The sequence below is a fragment of the Spodoptera frugiperda genome, chromosome 6 (genome assembly GCF_023101765.2).
Source record: "Spodoptera frugiperda isolate SF20-4 chromosome 6, AGI-APGP_CSIRO_Sfru_2.0, whole genome shotgun sequence".
NCBI lineage: Eukaryota > Metazoa > Arthropoda > Insecta > Lepidoptera > Noctuidae > Spodoptera > Spodoptera frugiperda.
The window spans coordinates 12,772,234-12,786,230 of record NC_064217.1 but is presented as its reverse complement, the minus strand read 5'-3'; the positions used below and the strand labels follow the sequence as shown (position 1 = coordinate 12,786,230).

General features: G+C 37.8%; 4 protein-coding genes across 4 annotated transcripts; 3 read left to right on the top strand and 1 right to left on the bottom strand.

Moving 5' to 3' along the window:
• Positions 1-1,031: 1,031 nt before the first annotated feature.
• Positions 1,032-1,880, top strand: LOC126910813 (polyadenylate-binding protein 1-A-like). The gene has a single exon (XM_050694521.1). It carries the CDS (start codon positions 1,032-1,034, stop codon positions 1,878-1,880), a length of 849 nt encoding a protein of 282 aa, XP_050550478.1.
• Positions 1,881-4,274: 2,394 nt separating this feature from the next.
• On the top strand, positions 4,275-5,838 carry LOC118267969 (uncharacterized). Its single transcript, XM_050694520.1, has 2 exons — positions 4,275-4,850; positions 5,737-5,838. Exons 1-2 carry the CDS (start codon positions 4,275-4,277, stop codon positions 5,836-5,838), a joined length of 678 nt encoding a protein of 225 aa, XP_050550477.1.
• Positions 5,839-10,537: 4,699 nt separating this feature from the next.
• Positions 10,538-10,906, bottom strand: LOC126910812 (uncharacterized). The gene has a single exon (XM_050694519.1). The coding sequence runs from the start codon at positions 10,904-10,906 to the stop codon at positions 10,538-10,540; it is 369 nt and encodes a 122-aa protein (XP_050550476.1).
• Positions 10,907-11,593: 687 nt separating this feature from the next.
• Positions 11,594-12,442, top strand: LOC118267968 (polyadenylate-binding protein 1-A-like). The gene has a single exon (XM_035582230.2). It carries the CDS (start codon positions 11,594-11,596, stop codon positions 12,440-12,442), a length of 849 nt encoding a protein of 282 aa, XP_035438123.2.
• Positions 12,443-13,997: the final 1,555 nt, after the last annotated feature.

Below are 13,997 nucleotides of genomic sequence, written 5' to 3'. Positions count from 1 at the left end.
GCGATTGTTTTCACGGTCCTCTTCGTCATCTAATGTATCGATTATTATCGTCTCGTCATCGGTGTCGGTATCTTCTTCCATTGCATCATCATTATAATTTTCTTTATCCTCATCGTCATTGCTGTCATCTTCACTCATGCTCTCGTCGCAATCCTCCTCGATGTCACTGGTATCCATTAATTCTTCACTGTTCTCTCCTTCCTGTCTGCCAGGTCCATTATAAGTTATTCCAACCGTACTTAAGAAGTAAATATAATAATCTTCCCGTGCTATTTCCATGGTGACGACTTAAGAGGTTATAAGTAAAAAAAATCAGAACCCTTTTTATATGCCAAATAAAGAATCATTAGGGACGGTGATTAGTGGTGCAGTTGTAATAATAGATACAAAGGAAATTTATAACGATGTGATTAACTCATTTCTTTTAATTTAGCTTAATTAACAACATGATTAACTCTAATTTAATAACATGATTAAGTAATTTTTTTCAATTTTAATTAATGCGCCTATGCCGGTGATAAGTAATTTATTTCATTATTAATGCCAGCGATGGATGCCTGAGGATTACCGCAAACCATCTAATGATAGTTATGGTCGTTTTAATTTCATCATCATTATATTATTAACAACATATACCTTCCCAGTGACTGCAAGAGCAGCTAGATAGAAGCAACGCCTTGTTACCGACACGTGGGATATAAGACCGGATCATTATCAGTAACTAGATAACAAAAATGTAGACAAAGGCCTAAGTACGCCATTGTATCGTTCCGCGAACTTTCAAACCTTGTTTATTTTAAGCAACCAATTAAAATCCCACGGTACCTAATTCGTAACCACTGAACCCGACTCGTTCCAGTGTTATCGGAATACCGAGAAAATTCCCACTCCAACATTTATCTTCTTCAAAGTCAGCAAGCCAAGACTCCGGTGTCCAGTAGTTAGTATTTGACTTGACGTTGACTCGAACAGTCGTCTCTCACTGGTCAATCATAGTTGTACGAACAAATACAATATTGCAAGATATCAAGATGGTCAACCAAATAGAAATGGGTGCCGGCGCAGGATGTAAATTCAATTCGTCTAGAGTGCCTAGTGGTAGCTGTGAAGAAACAAACGATGGAGTTATGGAGAGCATGCTACAAGGAAGACCCTGTGAGGACATATCAAATCCATCGAAACTGAATGGACAAGATCAGAAAATTGCCCCGTCATCCGGCCCTGCTAAAATTTTGATATCAAATCTGGACGATCACATATCCGGATTAGATATCCAAGAGCTGTTCTCAGCATTTGGCAAAACCACAAGTGTAGTTATGTGTTACAGTAATGGTAGATCCATAGGAACTGCTGAGGTAGTGTATGAAAGAGAAGCCGACGCATTAAAAGCATGCGACGAATATAATGGAAAAGTATTAGATGGAAGAACAATGCATATACAACTTGCAACTATAAAAGAAACAAGTGAAGGCAGCCACTACTGTGGAGGCAGTGAACCGGCTATGACAGAAAGATCAACCAGTACCACCAAATTAACCGTGACAAATCTGAATGTCCAAGTCTCCGATTGCAACGTGCAAGAACTGTTCTCCATATTCGACAGTTTTGTTAGTGCAGGGATAATTTATGATGATAGTGGAAGATCCACGTGTACGGCCGAAGTTATTTTTGATAGGCAAATCGATGCGTTAAAAGCATACGACGCATTCCACGGGAAAACATTGGCAGGAAAGACGATGTTCCTAACATATACTGCCCCTGAAATTCCCAACTTCGGTGTTGGTGAAAGCGGAGGCTATCAATGCGGCGGCTACGATGTTCACCAAACTTCTCAAGTTACGTGGCGCAGTCGACGTTGGTGGAATAGTTGGCAGCTTTGAAGGCAATCATAGGTGGTTACATTCTTTCCGCCTATTCAACTGTGATTGCACCAATTTATCAGAACAAAAAGTCCTTTTCAGGACTACAATTATATGACAGTTTCTATTTAACGGATAGTCAAAAAACGTAACCCTAACTCCCCTATACCTAAGATTAACATTTTTTCCATTTATAATATGTATTACTAAGGATATAAGATGAACCTTAAAGCGATCGGATCGAAGGCGCACTAGGCTTTGTGCGCCTTTTTCACAGATCGGACGACGTGGCCGCTGAGGGGTCTCAGTCGCCACCGCGGCCACACCGTCCGGTCAAGTTAACAATTTGGATCACAATATTTTAATAGATACTTTCTAGTATCTTTTATTACTTAAAAAAAATAGATTAGAAGAAATTCAATGATGCTGAGATTAATTTTGATAGGAAAATCGATGCATAAGCATACGACATACCTGGATGCATGGGAAAGATAAGGACAAAATATAAGTTACTAGCAAGTTTTAAAATAAGCAAATGAGTGCAAGATTAATTTCATTTAGCACTTAAAACAAATATGAGCTAAATTTGAAATATGAAATATGAAGGATAAATTGGAACGATACCAATGATTATATTCCTCTATTGTCGACTTTAGACGTCCTTGAGGCACCCCTTCCTAGCTTCGAAAGAAACGTTAAAAATTTTGAATTCTTAAAAGCCTCGAAGGATTATGTTAATAAAACTCTCGACAGCTTAGTTGTTATAAATGTAAGTGCCATATATGTATATATGGTAAATAAAGTAATAATATTAACATTAATAAAACTAGAAATTTATATGTTGATTGGCTTGTAGCCACCGTCGCACCCAAAACGTAGTGTTGCGTACGTGCGGTAGGTCATATAGGCCACGCACCCACGGTGACGTAGATCACGTAACGCTTAAACCCGTCATCAGGAACGCGCACGTCGTCTCCTTGGTTGGATTTCCATATTTTTTAAAGTTTTGATAAGTAGATACACAATTCGACATATACTATCTAACGGAATGTTTACTCATACATCATATTAGATATTTTGTGTTGGTGAAATCGTAGCGTATTCTATTTTTATTACAATTATCTTCCAAAATACCTATTTCGTGGTGTTAAAGTTAGAAGGTTACGTTTTTTGACGATTTGTTAAAAAGAAACTGTCTAAAATGTTTAGGTGGCCCTGAAAAGGGCCTTTTTTGAGAAATCGATGTGATGTTCTCGCTATTTACTGGTCGGTTGATAGTCCGGCCCTGAAGCCAAACTGCCCACCGTCATTAGCAACATATGTAGCATCTCGAAAATCTTCGAGGCTGAGGTTACCGGGAATATCTTTCGGAGAAATCCGTCATCCCGCCGGCGCCGCCGCTGGCGCAACTTCTTCGTCGTCCTCATCGTCTGACTCCGCTATGAGGTACTCGTACGCCAGTACAAGCATATCAATAATATAATCGTCGGAAACAATATCCATATTGATATCTTGAATTACTGGTACAGTACAATCGTCCGTAGTAATGCGCCTGCGTCGCTTAGGTACTGCTCTACGGTATCACAAGTAGCGGGTGGCCTAACACAAATGTAAAAAGGATAACCACCAATCACGATCGAGTATTTCCGTCTCGCTCTAATCGGCGATGCCATACTTACCTGTACTGTATGAAAATAGAGTGCACTCCTTACTTCCTGAGTATTTAATTTATTGCCAGAACCACGAACTGTCGTCTATCGGTGATCGGTCATTATTATGTAAAACAAATAATTGAGTTATGGGGAGCATACGAGGAACACCCCGTGGTGATATATCAAATCCATTGAACATCGTCCGATATACAATGTTCTTGATATAATTATATTTTTGGCAAAATCTGGAAGACCACTTTTCCGGATTAGGTAAACAAGAGCTGTTCTCAGCCAATGGTACAATTAGAAGTGTACATATATAAAAAAACAAGTGGAGGCAGCTACTATGGTGGAGGCATTGGACCGGTTATGATACCAGCAACAAATCCCAACTTTTCAGAATTTGGCACTATTGTAGGAGTGAACACAAAGGTCCACAAGAACTGCTGAAATAATCTTTGAAAGAAATGCCGATGCATTAAAGGCATACATTCAGTCAGAAAAGTATCGGGAATGGATTATTTATTTATGGTTCCAAATTGAAATTTTTGTTTTTTTTTGTTGTTGTTAGATTGGCACAACTGTTTTCCATTTTGGCGCGGAGTTTGAGTTGCATCTGTTGTTTACATTAAATACAGTGCTATTTTTAGTTATATCATATTAAGTGTGTATTGCTAATTTCATAATGGACAAAAACATCGAACAAAGAGTTTGTCTTAAATTTTGCATTGCCAATGGAATTTCGTGTTCGGAGTCACTATAAATGTTACAGAAGGCTAACGGTGAATCGACTTTATCAAAAACTCGTGCTTATAAGTGGTACAAAGCGTTCAAAAGCGGTCGAGATGTGATAGAAGATTTGCCTCGCTCTGGTAGGCCATCAACGTCTGCAACTGAAGTTAACATCGCAAAAGTGAAGGAAATAGTGACTGAAAATCCTCATTCAACTTTGAGAGAGATAGCCACCGAACTTTCTGTATCTCACGAGTCGATTCGTACCATTTTAACTAATAATTTGGGTATGAAACATGTTGCCGCTCGGCTAGTCCCAAAAGACCTGAATTTTTTCCAAAAACTCAATCGCATGAGAGTCGCTGAGGACATGCTAGAACGAGTAAATTCCGACCCAACATTCATGAAACGCATTGTTACTGGTGACGAGACGTGGGTTTATGAGTTTGACATGCAAACTAGTCAACAAGCTTCGGAGTGGCGCCTTCCAACTGAACCGAAACCGAAAAAACCACGCCAAAGTCGTTCAAAAGTCAAAGTCATGTTGACTATTTTCTTTGACTATCGCGGTGTTGTGCACTCGGAATTCTTGCCGGAAGGTCAAACGGTAAATAAGGAATATTATTTGAGTGTTATGCGGCGTTAAAGAGAGATAATCCGACGATAAGGGCCAGATTTGTGGAAAGAAAATTCTTGGATTTTGCACCATGATAATGCACCTTCGCACAAGGCCATCATTGTGAACGAATTTTTAACCAAACACTCAACAAATACCATCGAGCAACCACCATATTCACCAGATATGGCTCCAGCCGACTTTTTTCTTTTTCCTAAACTCAAATTACCACTTCGTGGCACCCGTTTTCAATCGGTAGAAGACATAAATGAGAATTCGCGGCGAGAACTGACCTCAATTCCGGAAACAGCGTTTAAAAAATGTTTCAATGATTGGATTATTCGTTGGCGTAAGTGTATCGTTTCTAAAGGATCATATTTTGAAGGTGATAAAATAAATTTGACTGAATAACAAACGGTTTGTGTATTATTGATCTTTTCCCGCTACTTTCTTGACAGAGTAGTATAACGCATATAAAAGAAGAAGTTTAGATGCGAGAGCAATGGAATTCAGATAAATAACAAGAAAGATCGACAAGACACGTTTTATTCGGAGCACAGTGATCTTCAGAGTTTTCGTGGTCGTCCCATTAAAAAATAACACATTTTTCTTTTGTCTTTGATTATTTTTCCTTATCATTGTCAAACTCAAAGCCGAGCGGTGATTGATTGTCTACATTTTTGTTATCTACTTACTGATAACATACAGGTCTTATATCCCACGCTAACAAAGCATTAACCCTCTATTGTTCGTGCAATACTCGTTTAATATTTTCAATGTAAGAGGTGAGTATTATAATATTTGGATGATGAATTGAGGTTCAATGTATGGGCGAATATGTGGAAGGACTGTTCTCACAATCCTCTACCTTGTCTAGTGTCTGGACTATCACGGTCTGGGCATCGGAGTCAACGGCAACTTGAACATCATCTTCAAGCTGCTCGGACTCCGCTCGCACAATGGGACCGTTGTACGTTAATCACAATGTAGTCAGGAAGTAAGTGAAAAACTCTTCCCTTGCGCTGTCCATATTGACGAGTTCTCCAGTGATACGAAGGAAAAATTAAAACCGAATATTTTTTTTACCAAATCCACGATCACTACACCGAGGGTATTTTATAATAAGTAGTTTTATTAATAGATAACATTAAATTAAGTCAGTCTTAGTTAAACCCTTGAGCAATAAAAAAACAAAACAGTTAAAAGCCTGGACCGATAAAAAATGTTTCAAAATTATATTCATATATTGACTAAGGAACCTATCCAAAACTATCTATCTAATCACTAAGGAAGAACAATAAAACAAAGAATGAAATCCAGAAAATAATAAAGATGGAATCAATGACTAGTTAAAAGAAAGAGAACAACTGAAGGCACATGATATAGAAAAGAAAGCTACATACGAAAGATTTAAAATACATCAAAATATAAGGTTTCCATACATGCCTGTCGATACTGTTCACGCAGTTATCGAAAGGGAAGTGCAAACATTTATTGTATGTAGTCCATCACAAAGGCTTACGTATTTTGAGTCAGCTCGCAAACACCTAATAATGTTATTAGACCTTACAATGTTATTGTATTGGACTATTCTGAGTTATTAAACTTTAGTCAATCGGCAAACAAAAACATTCGATATTAAGTTATCTGAGATGGGACCTTTATATTAAAAAACATAAAAAGATCTAATATTTATCAAGTTTTATACGGCAGAAACATGCACTATGAGTTTACAGGAAAAGACCTCAGAGAAAGGAAAAGGAAAGGGAAATAACTACCGATAAAAAAAAAATAAGAAGAAACTAACAACGAAACCGTGGTAGATATGGATATCTTAAAACTGTTATAGGACTGCAGAATATCAATTTCAGTTGTCAAATATAAAGATCTCATAAATCTTTGTGAAAATGGAACTATACCTAAGAGATTCCATGGCGAATATAGAGACCTTCCATGTAGCTCTGAAATTCACGATACTTTAAATTAACCTGACGAAGATAATGAAGACAATAGCGACTAAGAAGATAATAAGTTTTTTTTTTGTATAGATGATTGATTACATACATACATGTATTTTTTATAAGACAGAAAGAATATTTTTGAAATGAAGTCTGAAGGAAGATGCTTAAAAGTAAATTATATTAAAAATTAAATATTTTTTAATAAACAATTAAAACAATGGTATCGATAGACATAAAACAATTGAACCTTTGCCCGAGTTCCCACGGTAGTTCACCGCCATTGAATCTGTCTCGCTCGGTATAACGGGAACCTCCCCCCACTCCAACGATTGTCTTTATCTAAGTCGGCAGTAGCGGCAGGATTCAGATATCTGTAGTCAGTGTTTGACTCGACGTTGACACGAACAGTCGTCCTTCAGTGATCGGTCATTCTCGTGTGTACGAAATAATCTACTTCATCCAAATATCAAGATGGTCAACCAAATTTCAATGGGTCGCGGTGCTGGGCGTAAATTCAATACGTCTAAGATACCTGGTGGTGGCCGTGGCAAAGCTGATAGTGGAGTTGTGAGGACCATTCTACGAGGAAAACAACGTGGAGATATTTGTAAATCAGCAAGAATCCCAAGACGCAATGGACTTATTAAAAAGCATGTAAATGCTTTGCTATCAGAATGTGTCGCAGCCGGTCATACTAAACTATTGATCTCGAATTTAGATGCAAGAGCCTCAGGTTTCGACATTCTGGAACTGTTTTCCGAATTTGGCACTATTAAGGCAATTAAGATGAATTATGACACTACTCAAAGGTCCACAAGAACTGCTGAAATAAGTTTTGAAAGGTATGCCGATGCATTGAATGCTTATAACGAATATAATGGGAGATCATTAGATGAGAGACCAATGGAAGTAAGTTTTGAGAATCCCAACTTCCAAAACGACGTAACAAGTGATGAACATAACTGTTGTGGCGGCGAACCAGCTGGAAAAGATATACAAACAGTAGATGTTACCAAATTGTATATCTTAAATTTGGATAATAAAATCACCGATTCTGACCTGAAAGAGCTGTTTTCAGAATTTGACAGTTTTATAAGTGCAGTAGTTCATTATGATGAAAGTGGAAGATCCTTGGGCACTGCAGTAATTGCTTACCAAAGCAAAGCAGATGCATTAAAAGCATACGACGAGTACCACGGTAGGGCATTGGACGGAAGAACGATGTTCATTGCAATTACTGAGACGACCAATTTTGATCTTGGCAATAGCTGCGATAATAATGGTGGTGGTTTCGATCTTCACCATTTTTGTAAAATTATACCCTTCGTCGGAAAATAACAATATCGACGGTTGCTGGTGTCTCGAGCAACGCTGGCTGGTCGAATTGAGCCTGACCGCATCGATATTTCAGAACAAAAGCCCTTTTCAGGGCTACAATTATATAACAGTTTCTATTTAACAGATAGTCAAAAAACGTTAACCTAACCCCTTTATCCTAACACCACGTAAGATGTATTTTAGGACAACTTTCACATTTATAATATTTCTAAGACTGGAACATTAGCTTTAAGGCATCAGGCCCTTGGCCCTACCATCTAACGTTTGGCTATGAGACCATTTGTAGATACGACTATTATTATTATTTTCTTAAACATTATTTTTTTTTTTTCTCAACACTGTACAGCTTCACTGTTGTAGAATTATTATGATTTTTGAATTGTATACTACTGGCTAAATCAGCGTGGTATTTTAGCTGGCAAGTAAACTGGTATTTTTATGCCGTATTCCTAATTTATTTACTTTCAAATTATTACCTTGTTTTGCATGCATTATTTTGTAACAGTGCAAATAAACTGTTTGTCTTTCTTTCTTTTCATATAAGAAACAGATTCAATGATATTGAGATTAATTTTGATAGGCATATCCATGCGTAGGCCTACGATTACCATGGAATGTATGAGCAAATACCAGCAGGTCCCAAATAACACATTTCCTTTTCGTTTTGATTTTTCCCTTATCTTTATCAAACTCAAAACTCGAGCGGTGATTGGCATGTGCTTAAGCAAACGACATACCTACCTATGGAATGCATGGGAAAGATAAGCACAAAATATATGATTTAATTTTGGTATTTGTAACGAACTTACGCGCTGACTACGGTTAATACACTGTAAGTTACTAGCAAGTTTTAAAATAAGCAAATGAGTGCAAGATTAAATTCATTTAGCACTTAAAACAAATATAAAAGCTAAATTTGGAATATACAATGTGATAGGTGTGAGACTTCTAACCCGTTAAGGCTGAGTTCTACACCTAATTTTATGAACAAAAGTCGGGGTCGAATGGGTCGAAACCCCTCCCCCTAAAAATTATGGCTATTTTAATTTTTTTTTAACTTTTTTTGATATCAAAGGTTGTATGCGTCATAGAAACAAAAAAAAACGACAAACGGTAGTTAATAACCTTGGCTAACTAATTCATTACTTTTTTCATATGTTTGATAATGTTTTGGTGAGAAAAAAATCATTTGTGAATTATTTTTACCGAAAAAATCACTATTTTTCAATATTTTCAATTAGGGGTTCAACCACCTATATTATTTTTTTTGGCGATAAAATTAGATGTAGTACTCAGTCTTAACGGGTTAGAAGTCCCAACCCTATCACATTGTATAGCAAAGAAAGGAAATATGAAGGATAAATTGGAACAATCCTAATCATTTTATTCCTCCATTGTCGACTTCAGACGTCCTTATTGTAGCTTAGGTTGGTCTTTAGCTTGCAAAAATGACGTGAACCAAAGTCCAATGTTCGTAGACGGTCGGCCGAAACATTAAACATATTTTTGAATTCTTAAAAGCCTCGAAGGATTATGTTAATAAAACTCTCGACAGCTTAGTTGTTATAAATGTAAGCGTTAACTGTATATACTAACGTTAACTATAATGGTAAATAAAGTAAATAATATTAACATTAATAAAAAATAATTTGACACGTTGACTGACTTGTAGCCACCGTCGCATCCAAAACGTAGTCTTGCGTACGTGCGGTAGGTCATATAGGCCACGCACCCACGGTGACGTAGATCACGTAACGCTTAAACCCGTCATCAGGAACGCGCACGTCGTCTCCTTGGTTGGATTTCCATATTTTTTTGAGTTTTCATAAGTAGATACATAATTCGACATCAAATTAGATATTTTGTGTTGGTGAAATCGTAGCGTATTCTATTTTTATTACCATTTTATTCCAAAACACCTCTTTCGTAGTGTGAAAGTTAGGGGATTACGTTTTTTGACGAACCGTTGAATAGAAACTGTTTAGAATGTTTTTGTGGCCCCGAAAAGGGCCTTTTTTGAGAAATCGATATGATGTTCTCGCTAATCGCTGAGTGGTTATGGTTAGGTGTCTGGCCCTGAAGCCAAACTGCCCACCGTCATATGCAACATATGTAGCATCTCGAAAAACTTCGAGGCCGAGGTTAACAGGAGTATCTTACGGAGAAATCCGTCATCCCGCCGGCGCCGCCGCTGGCGCAACGTCTTCGCCGTCCTCATCATCGGACTCCGCTATGAGGTACAGATAGGTAATGTACTAAGTAGTCGTTTTACAGAACATTTTTAACCAAGACTAAGATGTCTGAAGCAAATAAAATATATAAAGAAGATTTTAGAAATTATAGAAAAGAGTATTTTAAAAACAATTTTATTAATCAAAATCAGAACTGCCTATTAGATGGTTTCAGGTAATCTCCAGGCTGCCAATGGCGGTACGGCATCATCACGGGCATGGGCGAATCAGCAGGGCGATTGTTTTCACGGTCCTCTTCGTCATCTTCGTCATCGATTATTATCGTCTCGTCATCGGAGTCGGTATCTTCTTCCATGTCATCATCATTATAATTGTCTTTATCCTCATCATCATTGCTGTCATCTTCACTCATGCTCTCGTCGCAATCCTCCTCGATGTCACTGGTATCCATTAATTCTTCACTGTTCTCTGCTTCCTGTCTGCCAGTAGGTCCATTATAAGTTATTCCCACTGTACTTAAGAAGTAAATGTAATAATCTTCCCGTGCTATTTCCATGGTGACGACTTAAGAGGTTATAAGTAAAAAAAATCAGAACCCTTTTTATATGCCAAATAAAGAATCATTAGAGACGGTGATTAGTGGTGCAGTTGTAATAATAGATATAAAGGAAATTTATAACGATGTGATTAACTCATTTCTTTTAATTTAGCCTAATTAATAACATGATTAAGTAATTTATTTCAATTTTAATTAATGCGCCTATGCCGGTGATAACATTATTCCAGCGATGGATGCCTGAGGATTACCGCAAACCATCTAATGATAGTTATGGTCGTTTTAATTTCATCATCATTATATTATGAATAACATAAAATAAGATGGAAGCAACGCCTTGTTACCGACACGTGGGATATAAGACCGGATCGTTATCAGTAACTAGATAACAAAAATATAGACAAAGGCCTAAGTACGCCATTGTGTCGTTCCGCGAACTTTCAAACCTTGTTTATTGTAAGTAACCAATTAAAATCCCACGATAATTCATAACCATTGAACCCGACTCGTTCCAGTGTTATCGGAATACCGAGAAAATCCCCACTCCAACATTTATCTTCTTCAAAGTCAGCAAGCCAAGACCCCGGTGTCCAGTAGTTAGTATTTGACTTGACGTTGACTCGAACAGTCGTCTCTCACTGGTCAGTCATTGTTGTGCGAACAAATACAATATTTCAAGATATCAAGATGGTCAACCAAATAGAAATGGGTGCCGGCGCAGGATGTAAATTCAATTCGTCTAGAGTGCCTAGTGGTAGCTGTGAAGAAACAAACGATGGAGTTATGGAGAGCATGCTACAAGGAAGACCCTGTGAGGACATATCAAATCCATCGAAACTGAATGGACAAGATCAGAAAATTGCCCCGTCATCCGGCCCTGCTAAAATTTTGATATCAAATCTGGACGATCACATATCCGGATTAGATATCCAAGAGCTGTTCTCAGCATTTGGCAAAACCACAAGTGTAGTTATGTGTTACAGTAATGGTAGATCCATAGGAACTGCTGAGGTAGTGTATGAAAGAGTAGCCGACGCATTAAAAGCATGTAGTGAATATAATGGAAAAGCATTAGATGGAAGGACCATGCATATACAACTTGCAACTATAAAAGAAACAAGTGAAGGCAGCCACTACTATGGAGGCAGTGAACCGGCTATGACAGAAGTATCAACCAGTACCACCAAATTAACCGTGACAAATCTGAATGTCCAAGTCTCCGATTGCAACGTGCAAGAACTGTTCTCCATATTCGACAGTTTTGTTAGTGCAGGGATAATTTATGATGATAGTGGAAGATCCACGTGTACGGCCGAAGTTATTTTTGATAGGCAAATCGATGCGTTAAAAGCATACGATGTATTTCACGGGAAAACATTGGCAGGAAAGACGATGTTCATAACATATACTGCCCCTGAAATTCCCAACTTCGGTGTTGGTGAAAGCGGAGGCTATCAATGCGGCGGCTACGATGTTCACCAAACTTCTCAAGTTACGTGGCGCAGTCGACGTTGGTGGAATAGTTGGCAGCTTTGAAGGCAATCATAGGTGGTTACATTCCTTCCGCCTATTCAACACTGATTGCACCAATTTCTCAGAACAAAAAGTCCTTTTCAGGACTACAATTATATGACAGTTTCTATTTAACGGATAGTCAAAAAACGTAACCCTAACTCCCCTATACCTAAGATTAACATTTTTTCCATTTATAATATGTATTACTAAGGATATAAGATGAACCTTAAAGCGATCGGATCTAGGCTTTGTGCGCCTTTTTCATCGGACGACGTGGCCGCTGAGGGGTTTCGCCACCGCGGCCACACCGTCCGGTCAAGTTAACAATTTGGATCACAATATTTTAATAGATACTTTCTAGTATCTTTTCTTACTTAAAAAAAAAAATAGATTAGAAGAAATTCAATGATGCTGAGATTATTTTTGATAGGAAAATCGATGCATAAGTATACGACATACCATGGAATGCATGGGAAAGATAAGGACAAAATATAAGTTACTAGCAAGTTTTAAAATAAGCAAATGAGTGCAAGATTAATTTCATTTAGCACTTAAAACAAATATGAGCTAAATTTGAAATATATGGCAAACAAAGGAAATATGAAGGATAAATTGGAACGATACCAATGATTATATTCCTCTATTGTCGACTTTAGACGTCCTTGAGGTACCCCTTCCTAGCTTCGAAAGAAACGTTAAAAATTTTGAATTCTTAAAAGCCTCGAAGGATTATGTTAATAAAACTCTCGACAGCTTAGTTGTTATAAATGTAAGCGTTAACTGTATATATGGGAAATAAAGTAATAATATTAACATTAATAAAAATAGAATTTGACACGTTGACTGACTTGTACCCACCGTCGCACCCAAAACGTAGTGTTGCGTACGTGCGGTAGGTCATATAGGCCACGCACCCACGGTGACGTAGATCACGTAACGCTTAAACCCGTCGTCAGGAACGCGCACGTCGTCTCCTTGGTTGGATTTCCATATTTTTTAAGTTTTGATAAGTAAATACACAATTCGACATATACTATCTAACGGAATGTTTACTCATACATCATATTAGAAATTTTGTGTTGGTGAAATCGTAGCGTATTCTATTTTATTACCATTTTATTCCAAAACACCTATTTCGTGGTGTTAAAGTTAGGGGATTACGTTTTTTGACGATCTGTTAAAAAGAAACTGTCTAAAATGTTTAGGTGGCCCTGAAAAGGGCCTTTTTTGAGAAATCGATGTGATGTTCTCGCTATTTAATGGTCGGTTGATAGTCCGGCTCTGAAGCCAAACTGCCCACCGTCATATGAAACATATGTAGCATCTCGAAAAACTTCGAGGCTGAGGTTAACAGGAGTATCTTACGGAGAAATCCATCACCCCGCCGGCGCCGCCGCTGGCGCAACTTCTTCATCGTCCTCATCGTCTGACTCCGCTATGAGGTACTCGTACGCCAGTACAAGCATATCAATAATATAATCGTCGGAAACAATATCCATATTGATATCTTGAATTACTGGTACAGTACAATCGTCCGTAGTAATGCGCCTGCGTCGCTTAGGTACTGCTCAGCGGT

What these genes read in the sequence shown, in the direction of transcription:
- LOC126910813 (XM_050694521.1), top strand. Translation starts at nt 1,032, where the DNA reads ATGGTCAACCAAATAGAAATGGGTGCCGGCGCAGGATGTAAATTCAAT.
- LOC118267968 (XM_035582230.2), top strand. Translation starts at nt 11,594, where the DNA reads ATGGTCAACCAAATAGAAATGGGTGCCGGCGCAGGATGTAAATTCAAT.
- LOC118267969 (XM_050694520.1), top strand. Translation starts at nt 4,275, where the DNA reads ATGTTACAGAAGGCTAACGGTGAATCGACTTTATCAAAAACTCGTGCT. An exon ending in TCTTGCCGGAAGGTCAAACG is followed by an intron (nt 4,851 to 5,736) that starts GTAAATAAGGAA and finishes TACCTTGTCTAG; the next exon opens with TGTCTGGACTATCACGGTCT.
- LOC126910812 (XM_050694519.1), bottom strand. Translation starts at nt 10,906, where the DNA reads ATGGAAATAGCACGGGAAGATTATTACATTTACTTCTTAAGTACAGTG.